This window comes from Egretta garzetta, unplaced genomic scaffold (assembly GCF_000687185.1).
Source record: "Egretta garzetta isolate BGI_Z169 unplaced genomic scaffold, ASM68718v1 scaffold430, whole genome shotgun sequence".
Classification (NCBI taxonomy): Eukaryota; Metazoa; Chordata; class Aves; order Pelecaniformes; family Ardeidae; genus Egretta; species Egretta garzetta.
The window spans coordinates 1,379,878-1,399,430 of record NW_009258267.1 but is presented as its reverse complement, the minus strand read 5'-3'; the positions used below and the strand labels follow the sequence as shown (position 1 = coordinate 1,399,430).

The 19,553-nt window shown below is 42.5% G+C and overlaps 2 protein-coding genes across 9 annotated transcripts in view; one reads left to right on the top strand and one right to left on the bottom strand.

Annotated features, from left to right (window-relative positions):
• The first annotated feature begins 5,109 nt into the window (after positions 1-5,109).
• NT5E (5'-nucleotidase ecto) lies at positions 5,110-19,431 on the top strand. Of its 2 annotated transcripts, XM_035888494.1 has the most exons (7): positions 5,110-5,475; positions 9,999-10,196; positions 11,669-11,820; positions 14,800-14,908; positions 15,717-15,866; positions 17,338-17,538; positions 19,257-19,431. In XM_035888494.1, the coding sequence occupies exons 1-7, from the start codon at positions 5,352-5,354 to the stop codon at positions 19,412-19,414; spliced, it is 1,092 nt and encodes a 363-aa protein (XP_035744387.1). In that variant the 5' UTR covers positions 5,110-5,351; the 3' UTR covers positions 19,415-19,431. The 2 variants fall into 2 exon arrangements, with proteins under 2 accessions (XP_035744387.1, XP_035744381.1); XM_035888488.1 differs by lacking the exon at positions 5,110-5,475 and having other exon boundaries at positions 8,013-10,196.
• SNX14 (sorting nexin 14) overlaps positions 10,157-19,553 on the bottom strand; it is a 62,334-nt gene continuing 52,937 nt past the window's right edge. The window contains exons 29-30 of one of the 7 annotated variants that reach the window (XM_035904026.1): positions 11,484-11,559; positions 10,157-10,886 (exon numbers count right to left, since the gene is read on the bottom strand). In XM_035904026.1, the coding sequence (XP_035759919.1) occupies positions 10,879-10,886; positions 11,484-11,559 (84 nt within the window). In that variant the 3' untranslated portion in view covers positions 10,157-10,878. Of the gene's footprint in view, positions 10,887-11,414; positions 11,560-17,423; positions 17,523-19,413; positions 19,498-19,553 lie in introns of those variants that run through there. The other 6 variants (XM_035888452.1, XM_035904019.1, XM_035904022.1 and 3 more) reach the window with 6 other exon arrangements.

The following is a 19,553-nucleotide window of genomic DNA, read 5'->3' as shown; positions in this document are numbered from 1 at the left end:
GCCAGGTATGTTTTCCTTAGTATATAAGTTTATATCCTTTGTTACTATTTTATTACTTGCTCACTTGTTTGAATCCAAAGATGAATGTTGTCAGCTGAAAAGTGAGAGGTTTGCTGTTTTATCAGTATTTACTTCTACTATTCAACTTTGTAACCACCTGATTTTTAAACTGGAGAAGGCTTGTTAACATAAAAAGCCATTTTCATGCAGACCCGAATTATTTAGCATCACTGAATTATCTGAGAATATAAGAAGGTTAGTGAGATTGCAGGAGAATTGGGGCAGGGGAGGGAAGGCTTTGGAATTTTTATTGTTGTTTGGGTTTTTAAATTTATATTCTTTTATATTTTATTGTTATTTATCCATTTAAACAAATGTTAAAACATGAATACAGCTTGTCTCTAGAGTGAAATGTGTTCAAACCAAGACATTTCTCTGTGTGTTGAAATTTTGCTCTTGGATGCCTCCATGCTCAAGTCCTAGTAAAAGCAAGGAGAGCTTCCTATGTGTTTTTGAAGCAGAAGTTGCCCAAGATGTTTTTAGCTTCTCAGATATTTCCAGAAATTAGACTACAGAAGGAACACCCATTCAGCTTTTACCACAATTGCTTCATTCATAAGTAAAATTAGAATTGATGAGGAAAAGGACTTCTCAATTTCTGACTATGTTTTCCAACATATAGGAGGTTTTGGTTTTGTTTTTTTTTTTCGGAAAATAAAATGGTCCACTGGAATGAAAAACACATTTAAATCAGCTGTAGGAGATCTGAGTCACTGCCTGCTCAAAGCTCAGCCCCCCCTCTGGCAAAATCAGACTCTCTTCCCTGTTTTTTGCAGTAGGGATGCCCTAAGCACCAGTTTAAAACATTTTCCATGTTGAAAAAGGACTTCGTATTATTACTTCTCTTTCCATTGCTTAGGAATAACGAAGTAATGCATAGCTTTCTTGGGAAAAGAAATATTCAATACTTTGAGGAAGTATTAGAACATCAGGCTGTTCCTCCTGTGTTTTGAATTCCTATGCTGTATGTTAAAACTATCAGGAACTAAACATCTGAGGTCAGAATAGACTTCTGTATCTCACTTCTGTTTTGAAGTGATGTGTTTTTGGAGTCCTTTTTTTTCCCCCAAACGAAAAAGAAAATCAATCTGTATTTTGTGTAGGCTATAGAATTTCACCTGTGCTTGAGGGCATGAGCGTAGGTATCATCTGACATCACACTAAGTTTGAAAAATGGACAGCCAGCCAATACTGTTCTTCATTAAGGATTAGTAAAATAGATCTCATTTCTTCTTCCAAACAGCTGTGTTGGTGCAGTGAGGTCATCAAATCAACTTTCTTGCAAATAAATGTACTAGAGGAAAATCCAGATAGTGTTGGAATGATTCCCTGAAGCATTTAAATACATTTCCAATGACATCTAGACATCATATTGAATACCTCAGTATGCTAAGATGTTGTAACAGACCACAACTAGAAAAAACAGTGTTAAAAGAGAAGTCTTATTAGCTCCATAGGTGGAGCTGAAGCAGCCCTAAGCTAAGGATATCCCACAGTGTAATTGAGCAACAAGCAGGGCACATTTTAACAGCAACATTTATAGTGATCACAGTTTTTATAATTTTCCACTTTGACTTCTCAGTGTGTGGAGGAACATTTGGAAGCTTTGAAAACGTGAATTCAGGATATGTTAATATAACTCAGTGACTATATTAATAATCACCTGTGATCTAGCAATCCTTCAGAATGATAAAATCATGGCAGAGGTGGGTCGGTGGCAAAATAATTATCAACCTAATTCCTTCATTCAATGAATAAGATGCGCTGTGATTTTGTGCGCCTTGGTTATCTCTACACACTTCTTCCAGATGATTCAGTTTTCTCAGGGTCGGCAGTAATTGCTTTGGCAAGCTGGACACTCCTAGGGCATTCTCAAGGCTTCAGAATAGGAAGTTTGAAAATGCTGCAAGATGTGAATTCCTACATGAATATGTAACTACGTTCTGTGGAAGTCTTCTGTGAGTGTGGTTTCATCTGTTGTTAAATCTCAATAACTTCCACACAATTATGAAATTACAACTTGTACTTTTCGTAGTCTGCTTAAAACAGCGATCAACATACTTGAACAGAGTATGAAGTCCTTAAATCTCAGTGTTTCCATTCTGAAGAAAATCTCTGTGGAAGGTACTGTTAGTGTTACTGTTTGGAAACCACAGGGATGGGGAACTCTTAGCACAATTTATAGATTACAGCCAAGCGGCAATTTTTCTACGGTTCTCCTCTGGTTTGCTGCATAGAGATGTCTCAGCTGAATGCCCAGCCAGCTTTTCCATGTCCTGCAAGAGTTGTTCATAACTTGGCACACCGGCCGAGTTGTCTATGTATTTGCTTTGCACTGACGAGCCCATGACTGCCTTTCTAGTATTTGATGGTACCCGCTCACTTGCTTTAGTTCTGCAGTGATGTTGTAAACCCCACAAAATTGTTAATGTCTTTATCTGTCCTGAGAGATACTACGTACGCATTCGGTGCTGCGAAATAATGTATCTCATTTTGTCCACTCTATTTTTGTATAAGGCGGAAACCCAAAGCTGCTTACTCTGTAAACCTACAGGCAGCAAAATATTTACTAAAACTATCAACTTGGCAGAGTTTTCTAACACGGATGTTTAAATGCCATTGTTCCACTATATTCTGGCTAGCTTGCATAATATTCTTAACATGCAGCCAGTTCTTTTTCCTTGTTCACTTACAGCACAGTTTGGATGTTTTATCTGAAACTACCGCATCTGAAAAGAGAAGAGGTTGTCACATCAGTTTAATGCCTTGAGAGAGAAGTGAAATACTGGCACAAGCAATAACTAGTTCTTAAATAAAGCACTTTATTTCGATTCAGATTGTTTTGAAAAATGCACAGTCAAGTGCTAAGCAGTATATTGCTTTTTGCCTGGTTTCTTAGAGAAATACTCTTGAAGAAAAGTTGCTTACAGTCCCCCACTGTATAATTTCTGAACCTGCTGGCCCATTTCAGCTCAATTAGATCAAGTGCTGAGATGATTAGGATAGGAAGGTGTGTGAGATGCTCCGGCGAGGTCGCAGAGAGGCAGTGCAAGAAGCTCCACCAAGCAGGAATCCCTTTCTGGGAGCAAGGTGGGCAGCAGGCATCTGCTGAGCGGGTGGGTCGGAAGTGCCATTGCCTGCCCCAGTGCCAGTGGCCGCCTGTGCCCTTCTGTAATAGTCCCGGGAGAGAGACGGACTTACTGGGATGGGACAGGCCTTGTTTTACCCCTCATTATGAAAGTAGGTTTATTTGGTTTATTATGGGTTGAAGACCAGTAATAATGTGTCTCCAGTGCATGTAGGCTGCAGCAGCGTAGAGGGGCAACAGAGCTGGTGCTGATGGGGAGAGCTTTGTTATCACGGGCCTCTGGCTGCACGCTGTGGGAGAAGTTGGCCTGCAGGCAACTGCATGCTGGAACAGCTAGCCAGTGGCTTGCTCTTGCTCTTCATTTAGAGAGCTCAGCTCTCTTTACAGAACCGGTCCCAACGCCATAGTGTGCATGGCTGTCGTAGCTGGTCCATGGGTGGTGAGATGAGTATGTGAAGGGCCTACGCTCAAGGAGCATTTCTTGGACTTCCTCTTTTGCTCGTAGCTCTGCATCAGGCCCAGCTTCTGTCAAGCACAAGGATGTACAAAGAGGGGCTGAAACTGGTGGCTTCCTGCAGCCTGGAGAAGGAAGGCTAAGGGGAAACTAAGTGCAGTCTTCCACTGTCTTAAGGGGGTTTATAGAGAAGACAAGGACAGACTCTTCCCAGAGGGGCAGAGAAAGGACAAGAAACAATAGGCTCAAGTACTGCCACAGGAAATTATGGTGGGACGTAAGGAAAAAATTTGTCACGGTAAGAGCAGTTAAGCTGTGAAACAGGTTGCCCAGAGAGGCTGTGGAATTTCAGCTTGCTCAGACAAGACCCTGAGCGTCCTCATCTGGCTTTGAGTTCCTGCTTTGAGCAGGTTTTGGACTGGATGGCCCCCGGAGGTCCCTTCCAACCTCAATTAACTTATGACTCTGATTGTAAGAAGAGGTCCACGGGAAGAAAATATGGGGATGCACTGCACAATTCACTCTGCAATGTGCAGTACAGAGATTCCCTCTGGCAGTAACAGAACTATTCAATGGGTGTGGTGGTGAACCAATTTATGGTAACCCTCTTTTATCTCTTCCATTGTCGTAGCTTCCTCTTCATTTCCTGAGACATGTTCTGCTGGATTGTGAATTCGTTTCACTCCTCCCTTTGTTATGAAATAATGTAAATCTTTGGATTTTAAAGGCTTATTTCAAAATGGTTTGATAAAAAGACTCTGCAGGAAGGAAAGGAATTGGCTAGAGGAGGAATTGGTAGAAATGTTACTCGGTTGTCTTCACTGGAAAGTTTAGGATTACAATTTGTTGACTCTATTCTTAAACTCTATTCTTAAAACTTTGCCAGAGAAATTAGCCTCTTACATAGGAAGTCCTTTTGTGCAACCCAAAACCACTGTGCCCAGGATAGAAGCGCACGTTTGTGGACTGTTCTTGTAACTCTTTGTCATCTTAGAATAATTTCAGGAGGCACAGAAACCTTGCAGAAAGATTGTGAGTTTCCCAACATTGTGGTCCGGAAAAGGTTTCTCCTTTCCAGACTTTCCGTCCTCTATGTTCTCGGTTCAGGATGGTAGCTCGGTTGTGTGCTGTGCTGTATTGGTGTTACTGAGAGTGGTTCCCATGAGGTGAGATGATTTGTGTGAAAAGGCAATTCAGAGTTTAGTGCGGGACTTTGGAGAAGCCGCTGTTTAAAGCCTCGGGGGAGGGCAGGGAAGAAAGAGGCGAGTGTGGAGTAAAAAGAGAGGTTTTAACTCGGGAGAAGATCGAAGATCTCAAAGAAGTATAATCTGGGAAGCAAAAAAGCTTTATAGTACGATACAAGCATTTATACTCAAGCACTTAAGTGACATACTTAGTTTCTCTAGTTAAATAATAAAAGCCAGTCCATTTTTGATCCCACAATTGCTGTCACTGGAATTTTTGTATCACCTTTCAATTCTTGTTACAACTTGCATGCACAGAAGTGCTCCTGAGAAGCTGGAGAACATCAGATCAGGAGCCTGAACCAGCTAAGGGCATTTGAAAGCCACTGACATTCAAAGTTGCATTAATTATACAGAACAGTATCTGATATCAACTTTTTTTTTTAACTAGTAATTAAGGTACTTTGTAAATACGTTCATCTTTGTTCTTTTTTTTTAAGGGGATGATGTAATCTTTGAAGATGAAATTGAAGCATTGCAAGTACAAGTGAATGCACTTACTGCTATGGGAGTGAACAAAATAATTGCACTAGGACATTCTGGTTTTTCTGTGGACATAAATATTGCCCAAAAGGTGAAAGGAGTGGATGTTGTAATTGGAGGACATACAAACACATTTCTCTATACAGGTATTTTACTTCTTACTAAAATGTTGCTTCTGAAGAAAAGCTGAAACTCTTTCTCTTCAAACTCAGAGAATTTTCACAAATACAGCTTACTGCTGGCTGTACTGGGCCAGATTCATAGCCGGTACCTATCCATAACTTCCATGGAAGGAACTAATTTACAACAGTCTGTGAACACGAAGTGCCCTAACTCACTGAAAGGTTCCTGAATGCTGTGGATGTTCAAGGTGACCTATACAAAGCAGCACAGAGGAACAAAGGTAGTAATACCGGTAAATTACTGCTAAACATATTGTACCTGTTTCAAGCTCACACACATAAAGGAGTAAATAAGATGTTTACATTTAAACTTGTATGTGACTTAACCAAAAAACCCAGTCATATAAGATGTACGGTTGTTGATTTTCCGGTGAATTTGATTCTGTATTCATAGGTCTCCATTAGCCCTGCCATTAAAAAACTTTTCCCAAGTTTCCTCTGTCTTTTTCAGGCCCTCTTTTAATCTCTGACTTTATTCTTATTTCCTCTAGCAGTAGACATCATTCCAGAGATAAGTATCGTTGATCTGATTTCTTCCGCAGCAATGCTACTTTACGGAAATCCTGCCATCAGCAGCTTCGCTATTGCTGCTGCCTTCCCTGTGCCAGGACACAAGTAAAGGAAAGGCTGGACTTTTTTAAACCATCAAAGATAGCTCATTAAATTTAGTAGAAACTTCATGAACTGGTTGAGACTATAACAGGAACTTTCTGTAGTTTTCAGCAAAATTGCCCATGTGCCTTATTCACAGGGATAGCACCATGTCCCCTAGGAACTTTGCCACTTGAAGGTTTTGCACCATCCATTTCACGCTGTCCTCTCCCTACTCATCTCCTCTCACTTTCTCATGCCTTTTTTTGTCTCATCCAGGCTCTCACCTTTTACTATCCCACTTGTTAAAGAGACACAATTGCATGCTACAGTTATACATTAAACAGTTCAGAATGTCTCTTAAACCTGGCCTCAGGGAATAACTTTGATCGCCAAGCTGGAGCTGCAAAGCATTTACACACCTAGCTACAAGTCAGAGGCTGCAAACACTCAGCATAGGGGTGCAGCAGAGAAGTGGCCAAACTGGAACAGACGACAGGACTGTCCATCCCAACATCTTGTCTCTAGGAGTGACTGAGGGTGGATGGTGAGGGAAGAGCGAATACCCGGACAAGCCTGTGGAGCTCCTGGAGTCCACCAGCTTGCAGCTCGGGGACTTCCCAAGCCAAAAGTGGCGTCTTGGTATTTACTAGCTCCCGCTGGGACTTCTCTTCCCTGATCTTGCCCCACCATCTCCTCTTGACTGCCTTCAGCCTTCACAACAGCCGGTGGTGGGGTGTTCCACTGCTGACCTGCACATCCTGCAGAGACCTTGGTCTTTTGTCTGTGCGCAGCCTGCTGCCCACTGGTGGCATTTTTCAGCAGATTTATTTAATTATTTTTGAGATGGGAAAACCAAGGATGCATGCAGTATTCAAAGTGTGCATTCATCGTGGGTTTACACAGTGGAATCAAGATTCTCTTGCACAGGCTTGTTGGTCAATGCCTGTAGAGGGTTTGTGCCTCGAGGTGGTAGCCATAGTAGTAGTCAAAATGCCTTATTGGGTGTGGTCCAAAGAGCTGCCACTGTTCACAGTTTGGAATTGAGATCTGAAGTGCTCCAGGAGTTGAGATACCCGAGTTCATATCCTGTCTAGATCTGTAGGAGCTCGCATGCACATCTCTTGTCATCCCAGAGAGTACCCCACTGTCAGACTAGACTAGGTCAAGCTGTTCCATCTCTCCCCGTTTGAAGCTGTTCAAGATTCACAAGGCCAGAGAGAGCACGCAGGACAGGACCCTGCAGCCTTTAGGTTAAAGACCTCAGCTGGAAGTGGGTCCTGGTCCCTTTTCCACAGGCTGTACTATTTTGATTAAACAAGTCTGTCTTACTTTTTTATTAACACTGGAGAGGTGAGAAAAATAAAAAATAAGAAGAAATATCTGGGAGAGATAACACCAAAAAATATGTATCCACTTAGTCAAAATATGTGTTTTGACAGAATGTGGACTGAGTCTATAATTTTTATTCCAAGTGCTGAGAAGCACTTGCTAATCTGTCCAAGAGCACCACGAGTGCATTTGTGAACCGTTCCCTTCCAAGTCAAAGCTGTCAGCCAACGTCCACAGTGAAATAGCCACATCTGTGGAGGTGGTTTGACTGCAGAGTAAAACATCTAATTTCAAGTCTCTGTGTGTGTGTCTATGCATACATTAAGCCTATAAGATGTCATTTAAATCAAGAGTTGTAATCGATAACTGGCAGCAGAATTTGGGAGGATGTTTCAGCTCAGTCTAAGTGGAGGCGTACCAGCTGGTCAGTTGAATCTCTGGCTGTCGTGTGAGTTGAGAGACATACTGCCCATGCAGAGACCCCCAGAGAGATACCTTAATATAAGGGCCTAAGACTCTTGGACTAGTCCAACCTATCTGTGTCTCTTAAGACATTTGCAAATCTCTGGTTTATCCACAGGTTATGTGGCAAATGTTGTCTTGACTTGTTCAGGTGTGCTTTGGGGTTGTAGAACTTGACTCAAACAGTAATGGTAGTTTTAGGCTAGAGCGTTTTAATTTCTGGTTTTCGTCAGAAAGGATGTTCTGAGAATATAGTGTGTTGGCTAAAACAAGGTAAGAAAATAGGAAAGTGTTACAGGTCCTTCAGTTACCCAGTACGAATTTGTGCCTTTCTAATGAAACGGCTTCTCACACTTTGACTGAGATGTGTGCATGAATTCTAGTGCTGTTTTCTTTGGGGATAAGATGCACTGAAAAGTCTTTTCATTTCAAAAGGAACACATCTGTCTTACAACAGAATAATGCTGTAGTGATAATTAATCCTGCCAGAAAGTACCAGTATCAGAAAGTATTTCTTCAGGAAGAAAGAAGTGAATAAGGCTCTGGACAAGCACTTAACCATGCGCAGCTGATGTAAACTAATATGATGAACAGAAAGCGTAACTTTCTCTTGCTAATGCTCCATTCATTTGAGGACTACACGAGAGCAAGAAATCAAAACCGATTCCTTTTCAGTTCCAAAAAACCCAAAGCCACTTTTGCATACATAAATCCTGCAGGGTTCTCATTAGCTACACGATTTCTTAAATTCTTCCCAAAATAAATAACGAATAGTGAAGAGGCACCACCAAGAAACAACTCTGTCAGCCAGGCTGAAAGAAGAAAAACTAGTTCTCTGATAAATTTGGTTCAGTTTGTAGTTTGTTACAGCCCTGGAGAAGAGGAGGGGTTAGAGATAACTAAGAATTGTATTGGTTTTCTAGGAGGACCATTTGTCGTGCTGCTTATCCCAGGATTTCATGTTATGAAAACTGTAACTGGAAGGAAACCAGTTGTTGTGTGAGCAGTGGAAGTGAAGAGCCTGCTTTCTCCCGAATCCATGTCCTCTGTGCCCGCACTCCCATGCCCCCGCCCCGCCGGCACCCCGGCTCCCACTGATGCATGGCTGGGGAACGCCGCCGGCCTTGGGACAGGAGCGAGCCGCAGGCGTTGAGGGGGCTCTGCGGTGGGGCCTGCCAGGCAGCGTGCGGTGCCTCCCAGAGCTGCCCGACCTCGGTCTTGGCTGACGGTGGGGTGGAAATACTGATGGGAGACACAGCGGGGAGTGATACTACCCAGATAATATTGTCAAGGAGACAGGGAGAAGGCGGGTCCCCTTGAGACGAGAGCTGTGCTGTGCAGTTTTCTTTGCCGCTTTCCTCCCCTGCCTGGTTTCTAAATCCTGTGGTAGCCTGTGCCGATTGAGCCGAGATCTCTTCTCTCTAAATGCCTTCCTTTAATCTATGTTTCCAAGACCCACATCTAATCGCCCTTCAAACTCTGCAGGTAGATAAGAGTTTTAACTCCATGACCACATAACTCTAATGCTAATGAAGTTTCCTTTTGTAGGGGGTTTGCAGCCTGTCTGAAATTTTGAGGGCTAAGTTTGGTATAGTAAAAAAAAAATAAAAAATCAGTTGGGCGTATGCACAAATTCATGGAACTGCTTGTAGGTTCTGACTGCTATATCAAGAAGTCCTACGTATTTTACTAACATTCTCATTTTCTATTGGATGCAGAATAACGTAGCATGAAGGCTTAACAATAAACTTTTCAGCCAGAGGCTGGTATGTGTGCATTACTGAGAGGTTTAGATTCAAGTAATTGGAATGAAAAGTTCCTTTGTTGCTATTGTGACATGATGTCATGGCGAAGCGTGCTGTCACAACTTAAAAAACACTGTAGTAGTTATTAGAGCTCATGTCCTGAAAACAGCATTGTCTCTTATGAAATAACATAACTGAACAATCAGATGTGTGCTTGCCGCCCAATGCATCCATTGTTGTTTCTGCTTAATTGCCTATGTGGGTTTTTTAAGGCTGAGAAACATTTGAAATGTCATTCTAAACATTCCCTGAGGTCACACGAGCTGAAGCCCTGCTTTACATACTTGTTTTGTGCAGGCACCCCACCTTCTACTGAAAAGCCAGCTGGCCCGTATCCATTCATGGTTGACTCAGATGATGGGAGGAAGGTACCTGTTGTACAAGCTTATGCTTATGGAAAATACCTTGGTTACTTAAATGTTACCTTCGACAAGAAAGGAAATGTAGTTGAAGCGGTTGGAAACCCCATTCTGCTGGACAGCAGTGTTCCTGAAGGTATGTGGCCTGGACATGCGAATTTGCCGGCAGCACTCTACCACGATTCAGGTGTTACCATGTTCAATATGCAGTACAGTGCCACAGAATACTTCAGCTCTCCAGAGCTTGCAGTTCTCTTTGGGGTAGGGTTCAGGCTGTGTTCCAGTTGTACCCATTTGCCTTTATTCCTCTTTCTGAACAGTGGCCTTGGAATATGCACAGATTCGGTGTATGTTTTTGCCTATTTAAATCACTGAAAGTCCTTTTGTAGGAGCTCAGGTGACACATTACCTTACCAGTTAGTGGAGCCCATTTTAGCTAGCCCTGTAATTATGATTTCAAAGATTATGAGGACTAATTTACACTGTTTTGCCTGGGGCTGGATTCTTCAGAACAGAGTTTAGGGCAACGTAGGAAAGTGGAAATGTTCCAGAAAAAACCTGGGCTACTCTGGCAACGTGCAAATACAATATACAAACCCCATAGCTTATTGTTTTCAGTGCTGAGTGTGCTCAGTGTTTCAGATCTGAAACATTTAAAGAACTGGGAAGAGGAGAGCCCCTCTGTTGCTTTCGGTTTATAACTGTCCAAGCTCTCTTACCTGCTTTTTGTCAGCTCCATAATTACCCAGGGCTGGTTCTCTAGTCTTTGTTTCTTGTCCAGTCTTTGCTGTGCAAAGCTCTGAGCTTTCATCATACTTTCAAGGTTCTGCCAGCGTACTTACAAAAGAAGTCCATTAAAAATGATGTGTTCGTACTCTTATTTACTATGTTATTCTGAGCGATCTGTTAATGAGATGATGTAAAGGGACTTTATATTCTCTCATGTCAGTAAAAGTAAACATTCAGATACATAGGTGTTCTCTTTCCATAAATGTTGCTGTTGCTGACAGTTACGTGGCAAATTGCTTAAAACTAATTGCTGATACAAAACAGTTGCGGCATTATCTGTCTGTATATACAAGTATCTTTGTATCTTTTCTTTTTTTCTGAAATAATTAGATTTGCAGCTGGCAGAGAGATGTGCATAGAGAATTAATTTGTATAAAGGGTTTATTCCTTGACACTGGTATTTGAGCTAGTGTTCCTTTTAGCACGACATTAAGGGAGAAGAAGCTATAATTAGGAAAAAAAAAAGATATGATGTCAAATAAAGACCAAGCTCACTTGTATATTAAAAATTCCTGTACAGAAGCTCCTGTATAGAAACACCATCAGTCAGAGGTTAGAACAGGACTGGGCAAAAATGTTTTTAAGTGTTATGGGGGGAGATAACCTTGCTGTGGCACAGTAACAGCTCGTTCACTTGATTGTCCCGTCCTGCCTGCTCCCTTTACAGGCTTTGTCTGAAGTGAGCATAGCAGTCGTGTTTCTTGAAGAGCCTTTAGAGAAAGCGTAACATTTTAGAATCATGAAAAGCAGGGGTTTTTCCTAAACTTTGTATTCACTGAAGTATCATTAATATGAGATACGTGCCATGCTTATTTACAGATGAGCGCATTAAAGAAGAAGTGGAAAACTGGAGGAAAAACCTGGGGAATTATTCTAAAGAGATTGGAAAAACCAGTGTTTTCCTGAATGGTACAAGCCAAGCGTGCCGTTTCCAAGAATGTAACATGGGAAATTTGCTTTGTGATGCTGTGGTAAGGCATTGCCACCACAGGTGGCAATCACATCTAAATGTTACTTCAGAGCTATCAGACGAAATGCTCCCAGGCTCCCAACTATCAGCACGTAGGCTCTGTGCTGCTTTCCAAGACCATAACATCTAGTGCATCCCTAGAAAGATCTGGCAGAAGCAAGGCTGTAATGAATCTTGCTGTATAGAGTAAGGAGTGGTTTATTCTTTGCATGTAGCCTCATACGGAGAATGGCTTTTCGCAGCTCTCTGAAGCTGCAGTTTTAAGAGACACAGCCATCTGATCTAAGAGCCCATTCCTCAAGCAAGGAGGAGAACTTGGCTCCCCTACTGCTCTCCTGCCCTGCTACCTGTCTTCTGCTCATGGCACTTACCTTCTGCCCCATCATTACTCACTGGGCTCTACTGTCACCCTTTTTTAACGTATTAGCCCAGAAAAAAAATAATCAGGGTAGTTTTCTGCCAAATTACTGGCATGAATTGACCCCCTGAAGAGCCCAGAAGGTGCCAGCTGAGGCAAAGGAGGGGTAAAGGCCATATGCACAGCCAGGTGCAGAAGAGGGAAAAGCCCCCAGCATCCCAGCCCAGAGGGAGCCACTGGCCCCGGCTGCATCTCGACAGGTATCGCTGGGCTTTAACAGTCACGTAGCACCAGTTCTCTTTATGAGAAGTCACTTCCAGTTTTTAAACTAGCTGGTTTCAATTGTTTTACTCTCCCACTGCAGCACCATTTCCTTTGGGTGCTCCAGGGAAAAGCATTCATGAACATGACTGTTTCCAGAAAATAAGCATTGCCATAAATGTCCTGCAGCACTGCCCCGAAGTCAGGAGCCAATTAATAATCCTGAGTTTTCATTTGGGCATATGCCCAAAGCTATTTATCCAGTCCATGTGATTGCTTGTATTGTAATCCTTAAAATAATTCTTAGTTCGTGGGCTAATTTCCAAATTAGACTAAGATTTGGGAACTCTGTGTACAGTTCTACTAAAATTGCAACACCTTGCTTTTTCTTCCTGCTAGACTTTTTTATATTTTTATTTGAAAGATGTGATCAAATGCTTCAGCACTTTCCAAGCTTAAAGAAAGTAACTCTGTAGTCTTTCAGAAGTCTGTAGATTTTCTTGCTATGCACTTTGTCTTGGGAGGTCAAATTCTACTTCAGTTAAATTGACGTCTCTAGAAAACCATCTGCAGCCACCACTAGATACATGGATTGCCCTTCATGTTCTTTGCTTTACCAGTTCTACACTTCATTTCTTCTCTGCTGCCATGCATTCAGGGTATGAAGGTAAAAAACAGACATGCCTGTTCCACGGGCTTGAATATTTAGAGCTGTCCTGGGAAATGTAGCAATTGAGAAATGTGTCATGTGATGAAGTACGATTTATTTGTACTGAGTCAAAACAGAGGTCCATTTAGTTCAGTGATGCTTCTCCAACAGTAGCCCAAAATCTCAGAATAAAAGGTTGACAGACCCAGGTGGCATTTTTACAGAGGACTTCAGAGGAACTCAGATGTGAAATGGCTAACACAGGTGTGTGAGCTCTTGTTTTCAACTGCCTCTATGCGCAGGACTGGAGAACAGCAAGTGAGTACCAGAATTTAAAAATACTTCCCTGGGGAACTGAAGAATTACAGATTTGTAATCCTGGTATCTGTTCCAGGCAAATTAGTAAATTAGGGGTTATAGTTCAGACTGAAATCAGCAAAGAGAAAAAAATCCATTCATTGATTAAGTATGAGTTACAAATTCAAGAGCATCTCATGGATCTGCCTATAGGGAATAACTTTGATCGCCAAGCTGGAGCTGCAAAGCATTTACACACCTAGCTACAAGTCAGAGGCTGCAAACACTCAGCATAGGGGTGCAGCAGAGAAGTGGCCAAACTGGAACAGACGACAGGACTGTCCATCCCAACATCTTGTCTCTAGGAGTGACTGAGGGTGGATGGTGAGGGAAGAGCATATACCCGGACAAGCCTGTGGAGATGCTGTAGTCAAATCTGTCCCCGCCTCCCACCAGCTTGCAGCTCGGGGACTTCCCAAGCCAAAAGTGGCGTCTTGGTATTTACTAGCTCCCGCTGGGACTTCTCTTCCCTGATCTTGCCCCACCATCTCCTCTTGACTGCCTTCAGCCTTCACAACAGCCGGTGGTGGGGTGTTCCACTGCTGACCTGCACATCCTGCAGAGACCTTGGTCTTTTGTCTGTGCGCAGCCTGCTGCCTGCTGGCTGGATGCCTGCTGGCTGGATGCCTGCTGGACACCAAGGAGTAGTCCTTGCACTGGAACATTTGGCCCCTGTCCACCCTCTTCACACCACTCACGATTTTATAGGCTTCTCAAGTATTTTCTTGCTGTTGCCTCTTTACCAGGTTAGACAGTCTGAGCCTACATCATCATTCTATATTCAGAAGCTTTTCTGTGTCTTTGACCGTCCTTGTCACCCTTCTCTGAATCTTTCTTAAGTTTTTTATCATTCTTGAAATGAGAAGACTCACTGATTCCTACCTAGCCGCCACGTGCCCCTCTTGATTTTAGAGACTTCTGTCATGTCCTTCCTGTATTTCTCTTTGTGAGACTCGAAGGGTCATTCCTGTACAGAAATCAGTCCATCCCTTCCTTTACCCTTGTTTATTTTCTCAGCTTTTTCCTGTTCTACTTGGTTATTTCTGAAGATTAACACGGTTCAGGTGGCCTGCCCTGCCCTGGTCATTTCATATCCACACAGACAATGGGAGAGTCCAAGAGTTCATTACAGAAAAAGGCAAATATTTTTCATGCTGAAAATTTTAAAAAAACCAAATACCGTAATGGTTTTTGCCTTGTTCTGTAGTAATTAAGCATTCTGCAGTGGGGCTGAAGGTAATGCTAAAGAAGATACAAAACCGTTCTGTCTCTTTTCAGTCACAGACTGGGTGCAAATTTCCCAAGCCTAGACTAAGTGAAGATTAAAAACCAGTTTAAACATTTTCCTTTGGTAGCTTTATGAGAATGTCGGACATCCGGACAGAAAGTCATGGAACCATGTTTCAATTTGCATCCTGAATGGCGGTGGGATACGGTCACCCATCGATGAACAGAGCACTAACGGTATGTAAAATTACAAGCTGAATGACGACTTTACCCAGAAGGAAGAATCAAGTTATTAAGCAAGCCTGAACCTAGTGTTGGGTATGAGCTTGTTTTGATGGGATTTGCAGTGTGTTTGGAGGCGATTTCAAACTTTCTCAAATGGTTATCCATCACGGGAGCACAACCACACTCAGGCTGACATTAGTAGAAGTTCCCAGCGTTGTTTGTACACGGTGCTCTTTATAATTTCCCTCTCTCCTTGCTGCTGTGGAACAAAGGCAGACCGTAGATACTCTTCACCTCCTACCGTAGAGGGTCATACGGTGTGGTCGCTGGGAGCCTTCTGTAGACTGCAGTCGAATAAGTGAATCCTAGGGGTTTCTGAACGGTAAAGCTTTACAGTTTTTATTTTCCTGTTATCACATAAATGAAAACTGAAAGCAAACACCTTTTTCAGTTTAGCTAAATCTTTCTGTATGACTATGTGAGTAAGTCTTAAGCACTTGGAAAAATCGCCTAACTTAGTAAGAATATCTGGTTTTCTTCATCTCAGGTTGGTGGTTTGTAATCTCTTTTAGTAGAATTATTTGAATAGCAATACACACAGTTACATCAAACCCAGATTTATCAGTCTTGATACATGCTGGATGACAGGCACAGGTTCTTTGGTCTGGATGTGATCCTCAGCTTTGCTGGCCTTCACTTTCTCAAATTGTATTTGCCACGTTCCTTGTCAAAAATGTACTGTTAAACAATCCTGAAATAATATGGTAGACTTAAAAAAAAAAAACCAAACCAAAACATAAACAAAGTCTCATTCCCCCAGGGAGCATTACTGTGGAAGATTTGCTGTCTGTTTTGCCATTTGGAGGTCGTTTTGATTTGGTAAGGGTAAAAGGCTCCACTCTGAAAGAAGCCTTTGAGCACAGTGTGCACAGATACGGAAAAGGAAGCGGAGAGCTGCTGCAGGTTGGAGGTACGTTTCTTCATTCCTCTTCTCAGTTTTCCAAGCCAGCCATCCCTTCTGTTGGCCTTGTGTAGCAGCTGGGAGCTGCTTTAAGAATGGAAATCAAGTTGGCCATACATCCTAGCTCCGTGCCTCACGCACTCCAGCTAACTGAGACTATTTCCTCTGCGTATGTTTAACTGAGCAGCTGCAGCACACAGGCCATCGCTGTTCCCTTCAGCAGGGACAGAATTCCAGGTTGGTTCAGTAACCTGTAATGGCAGCAGTTTAACACTTCAGTTAACTACAGGAAGATATAATTGAGTGTAGCCGTAACACAGTAATCGCTACAACAACTCCTGGTTTCAGTTCTGGCAGCCTACCTGAAACCCCAGACCGGGTGTCTCACGCAGTTACTCTGCCAAAGTTCTGTTTATCAAAGTCATTTTGTGCCATTTGTGTCTAACAATTGCTGACAGTTTTGGAGTTAGTCCAAGTGGGCTACGGAGTTGCTCTGGAGAATTTCTAAATATTTTAGGGATGAACAGTTAATATTAAAAACATATGCATTTTTTGAATTGCAGCTCCCCATATATTTATCCAGATGCGTACTGGGCTACAGTTACGTTTATTCCTGCTCTCCCTGTGATGCAATGTGGATTTTATTGTTTATTTAGCAGAAAAGCTGAACTTCAAGGGCAGGGGCTGAGGGATTTCCACCCCCTCCATGCCTCTCCCCCCACGTGGCCTGGTGACGGGGGCACTCCCCTGCCATGCAATTTAGAACCCACATCTCACACATGAGGCAAGCGCTTTCACGAGTTACCACGCTCTTGGGTACCACAAAGGTAAAGCAGCAGCAGCCCCTCTGCTTGCTGCCTTCTCACAGAAAAAGAAGATAACTGGTAGCTCTGGAAAGGGTTCAGGACAGAAGAACCAGAGTTGGAAGAGCCTCTCTGCTTTGGACTAGCTTTAAGTGATGAACAAATTCTTGGCAACACTTGTTCTGGGGGGCCTACAGCAAGTAGAAACCGCAACGTTCAGCCCTGGCCTGGCTTTCTTTTTTCAGAACAGTACTTATTACCCATAATAGCTGCTAAATTACGGTGGATGGCTGGCTTTAAAAGAAGTCACGTCAGCCAACAGGACAGACTAATGAGAAAGCATATGACTACAGAAATAAGGGAAGGTATTTTTATCTTGCAGTACCGTAGTCCTCAGACTAAGTCATTTCCTTCTGTGGAGCAGTGACAAGAAGAGAACAGACAGATAGGTGGGACAGTACTTCAGCAATTCTTTAATCTCATGAGTTTCCTTGGATAAAAGTTGATTATTGTGCAAAGAAAATAGGACGTGAACTGGTATCACTCAGAACAATTCAACCTCTCAGACACAGAAACTAACTTAAAGAATCTGTTGAAAATGGTGGAGGATGCTGCTTCTAGCCCTCTATGTTCAATAGGCACTGCATAAAGTGGCATTCAAACGTGTCTTTTCGTAGGCATCCATGTGGTCTATGATCTCTCCAGAGCCCCAGGAAGCAGAGTTGTTAGCTTAGAAGTGCTTTGCACAGCCTGCCGAGTCCCAGCCTACGTCCCGCTCCAGATGGATGAAATATACAACGTGACTCTTCCATCCTATATGTTATTTGGAGGAGATGGCTATCGTATGCTGAAAGACAAAAATCTGGGATACAGTAAAGGTAAGTGTGGGCACCAACAGGGCAGCAGACAACCGATACCTAAAAGTTGAAAGGTCTTTTTATAGTACAAGTGTCAGATTTTTCAGATTTTATTAGATAGATTAAATTTGCTTCTAATCTGACTGCTCTGGATTGCTAGTTTGGGTTGTAGCCAGCAACTGTATTATTTTTCAGTTAAACCACAAAAGTGTCAAAGAGAAACCGAGCCTTATCAATGCAGCACTGCTTAGAGAGCAGTTCTGAGCTCACGATAAACCAGAAAAAAAAGCAAAAGCCACACTACAGAGAGTGCATATTATGTGTACCGCCTTGCACTTGTACTCATGACTAAACAAGGCATCAAAAAGAAAGGTGCTATTTTCTCTAGACCTTAAATTTCCACTGCACAGAAGTATTTGCAAAGACAGAATTGCCGCCTCTGCTGCTGAAGGACGTGCAGCTCAGGCGAGCAACACAGAGGACGAGGGGAGAGATGCCAACGTGCTCTGCCCCTCCGCAAGCAGCGGCACTCATTGACGAGTTCTGCGGGCAGCAACGCGCAGGGTGCCGGCAGGCACCAGGCGAGGGAGGTAGAAAGGGAGTAGTGGTTTACCATGCTGCCTTAAGAGCCACTGAAGTTGCATGCAAACTGTTAGAAATTCAGCATTCACATGACGGATATGTACATCTTTTAGGACAAAGGGAAACTTGAAAAAATTTTTGAGATTAAAATCCATTATTTCTGAAAACACAACGAGGATGTAGTGCTGTATTTATTTAAAAAAAAAAAAAGTATCTTCTAGGAGCACATCTACATCTTGCAGAACTTTAATTTCAGAAGTTCTGCTTCTGGAGGATAAAAGCATGCTTTTACAAAAAAAAAAAAATTTCCTTTTGCACCTTCATTATAGACTATTTTTTTTAGTTCTACAGGGTGTTTCAATTGAAAATTGATTCTCACAGGTAGGATTAGTGTTTTAAATCAAATTCAGCCTACAGCATGTAAATTTGGTGGGGCTGCAGTTTTCAGTAAACCTCGTGTGCATGCAGAAAGAAACTCACACAGAGAGAAATCACCAGGAATAACAAAAAGGGAACAACTTGAAAGGTTCTGGCAAAGTCTTCCAGTAAGGCAGAGGGGCAAAACTATAATTACTTTTAAGATGGAGGTGTTGCACTTCAGGATTGCAAGAGCTTGGATCAAAGTGGCTCGTGACATGGATGGCAGCAACTGAAGAGGGGCTTCCACTGCTGAAAAGCCATGTCATACTTTGTGTGCATGCAGCAGGATACAGACTAGAAGTTCTTCCTAAAACCAAAAATTTAAATTTGAAAAGGCGTAAGCAATAGCTTTGCCAGATCTATAGCGCTCTACCCCAAACAGGTGGGAGACTGCCTCGATCTACCTAACTCTGACTGGAAGTTACCATTGTAACAGATGTAAAATAAACAAAAAAAAGGCCAGATTACGCAAAAAGAATTCTTTTTTTGATAAAAACATGAGTCACTACCAAAAATTCTGGCTATAAACCACCACAGATGTTTTATCTGTGCACAAGGAACAGCTCTCTACACCCCCACGCTGTCTTGATGTGCACCAATTCAGAATGGCAAACTGTAGAGAACGGGTTTGCTTTAAGACTTGAGCTAAAACTGCAATTTTAGATGGGTTCTTAAATTCTGATTCACAGCTTGGCAGCTGCTGAGGACACCACACCTTTTTTTCTTTGTTTGTTTAGGTGAATCTGATATTGAGGTTGTTTCCCGTTACCTCCAGAGAATGAAGAGAGTTTACCCAGCGGTTGAAGGTCGAATAAAGTTTTCTTCTGGAAGTCTCACTGAAGGAAGCCTTACCCTGATTTCTGTATTGTTCACTGTAACATTCTTCCACACTTGATTTTTGGTCACCATGTTTTCGTTTGGAGGAAGCAAGAGGAGAGATGATGCTGATGAAGAGAGAACTGTTCTCTGTTCTTACACCTTAAAATGAATGAGCATTTCTGTTTCCGCATGTCATCGGTAAAGAGCACAAGCAA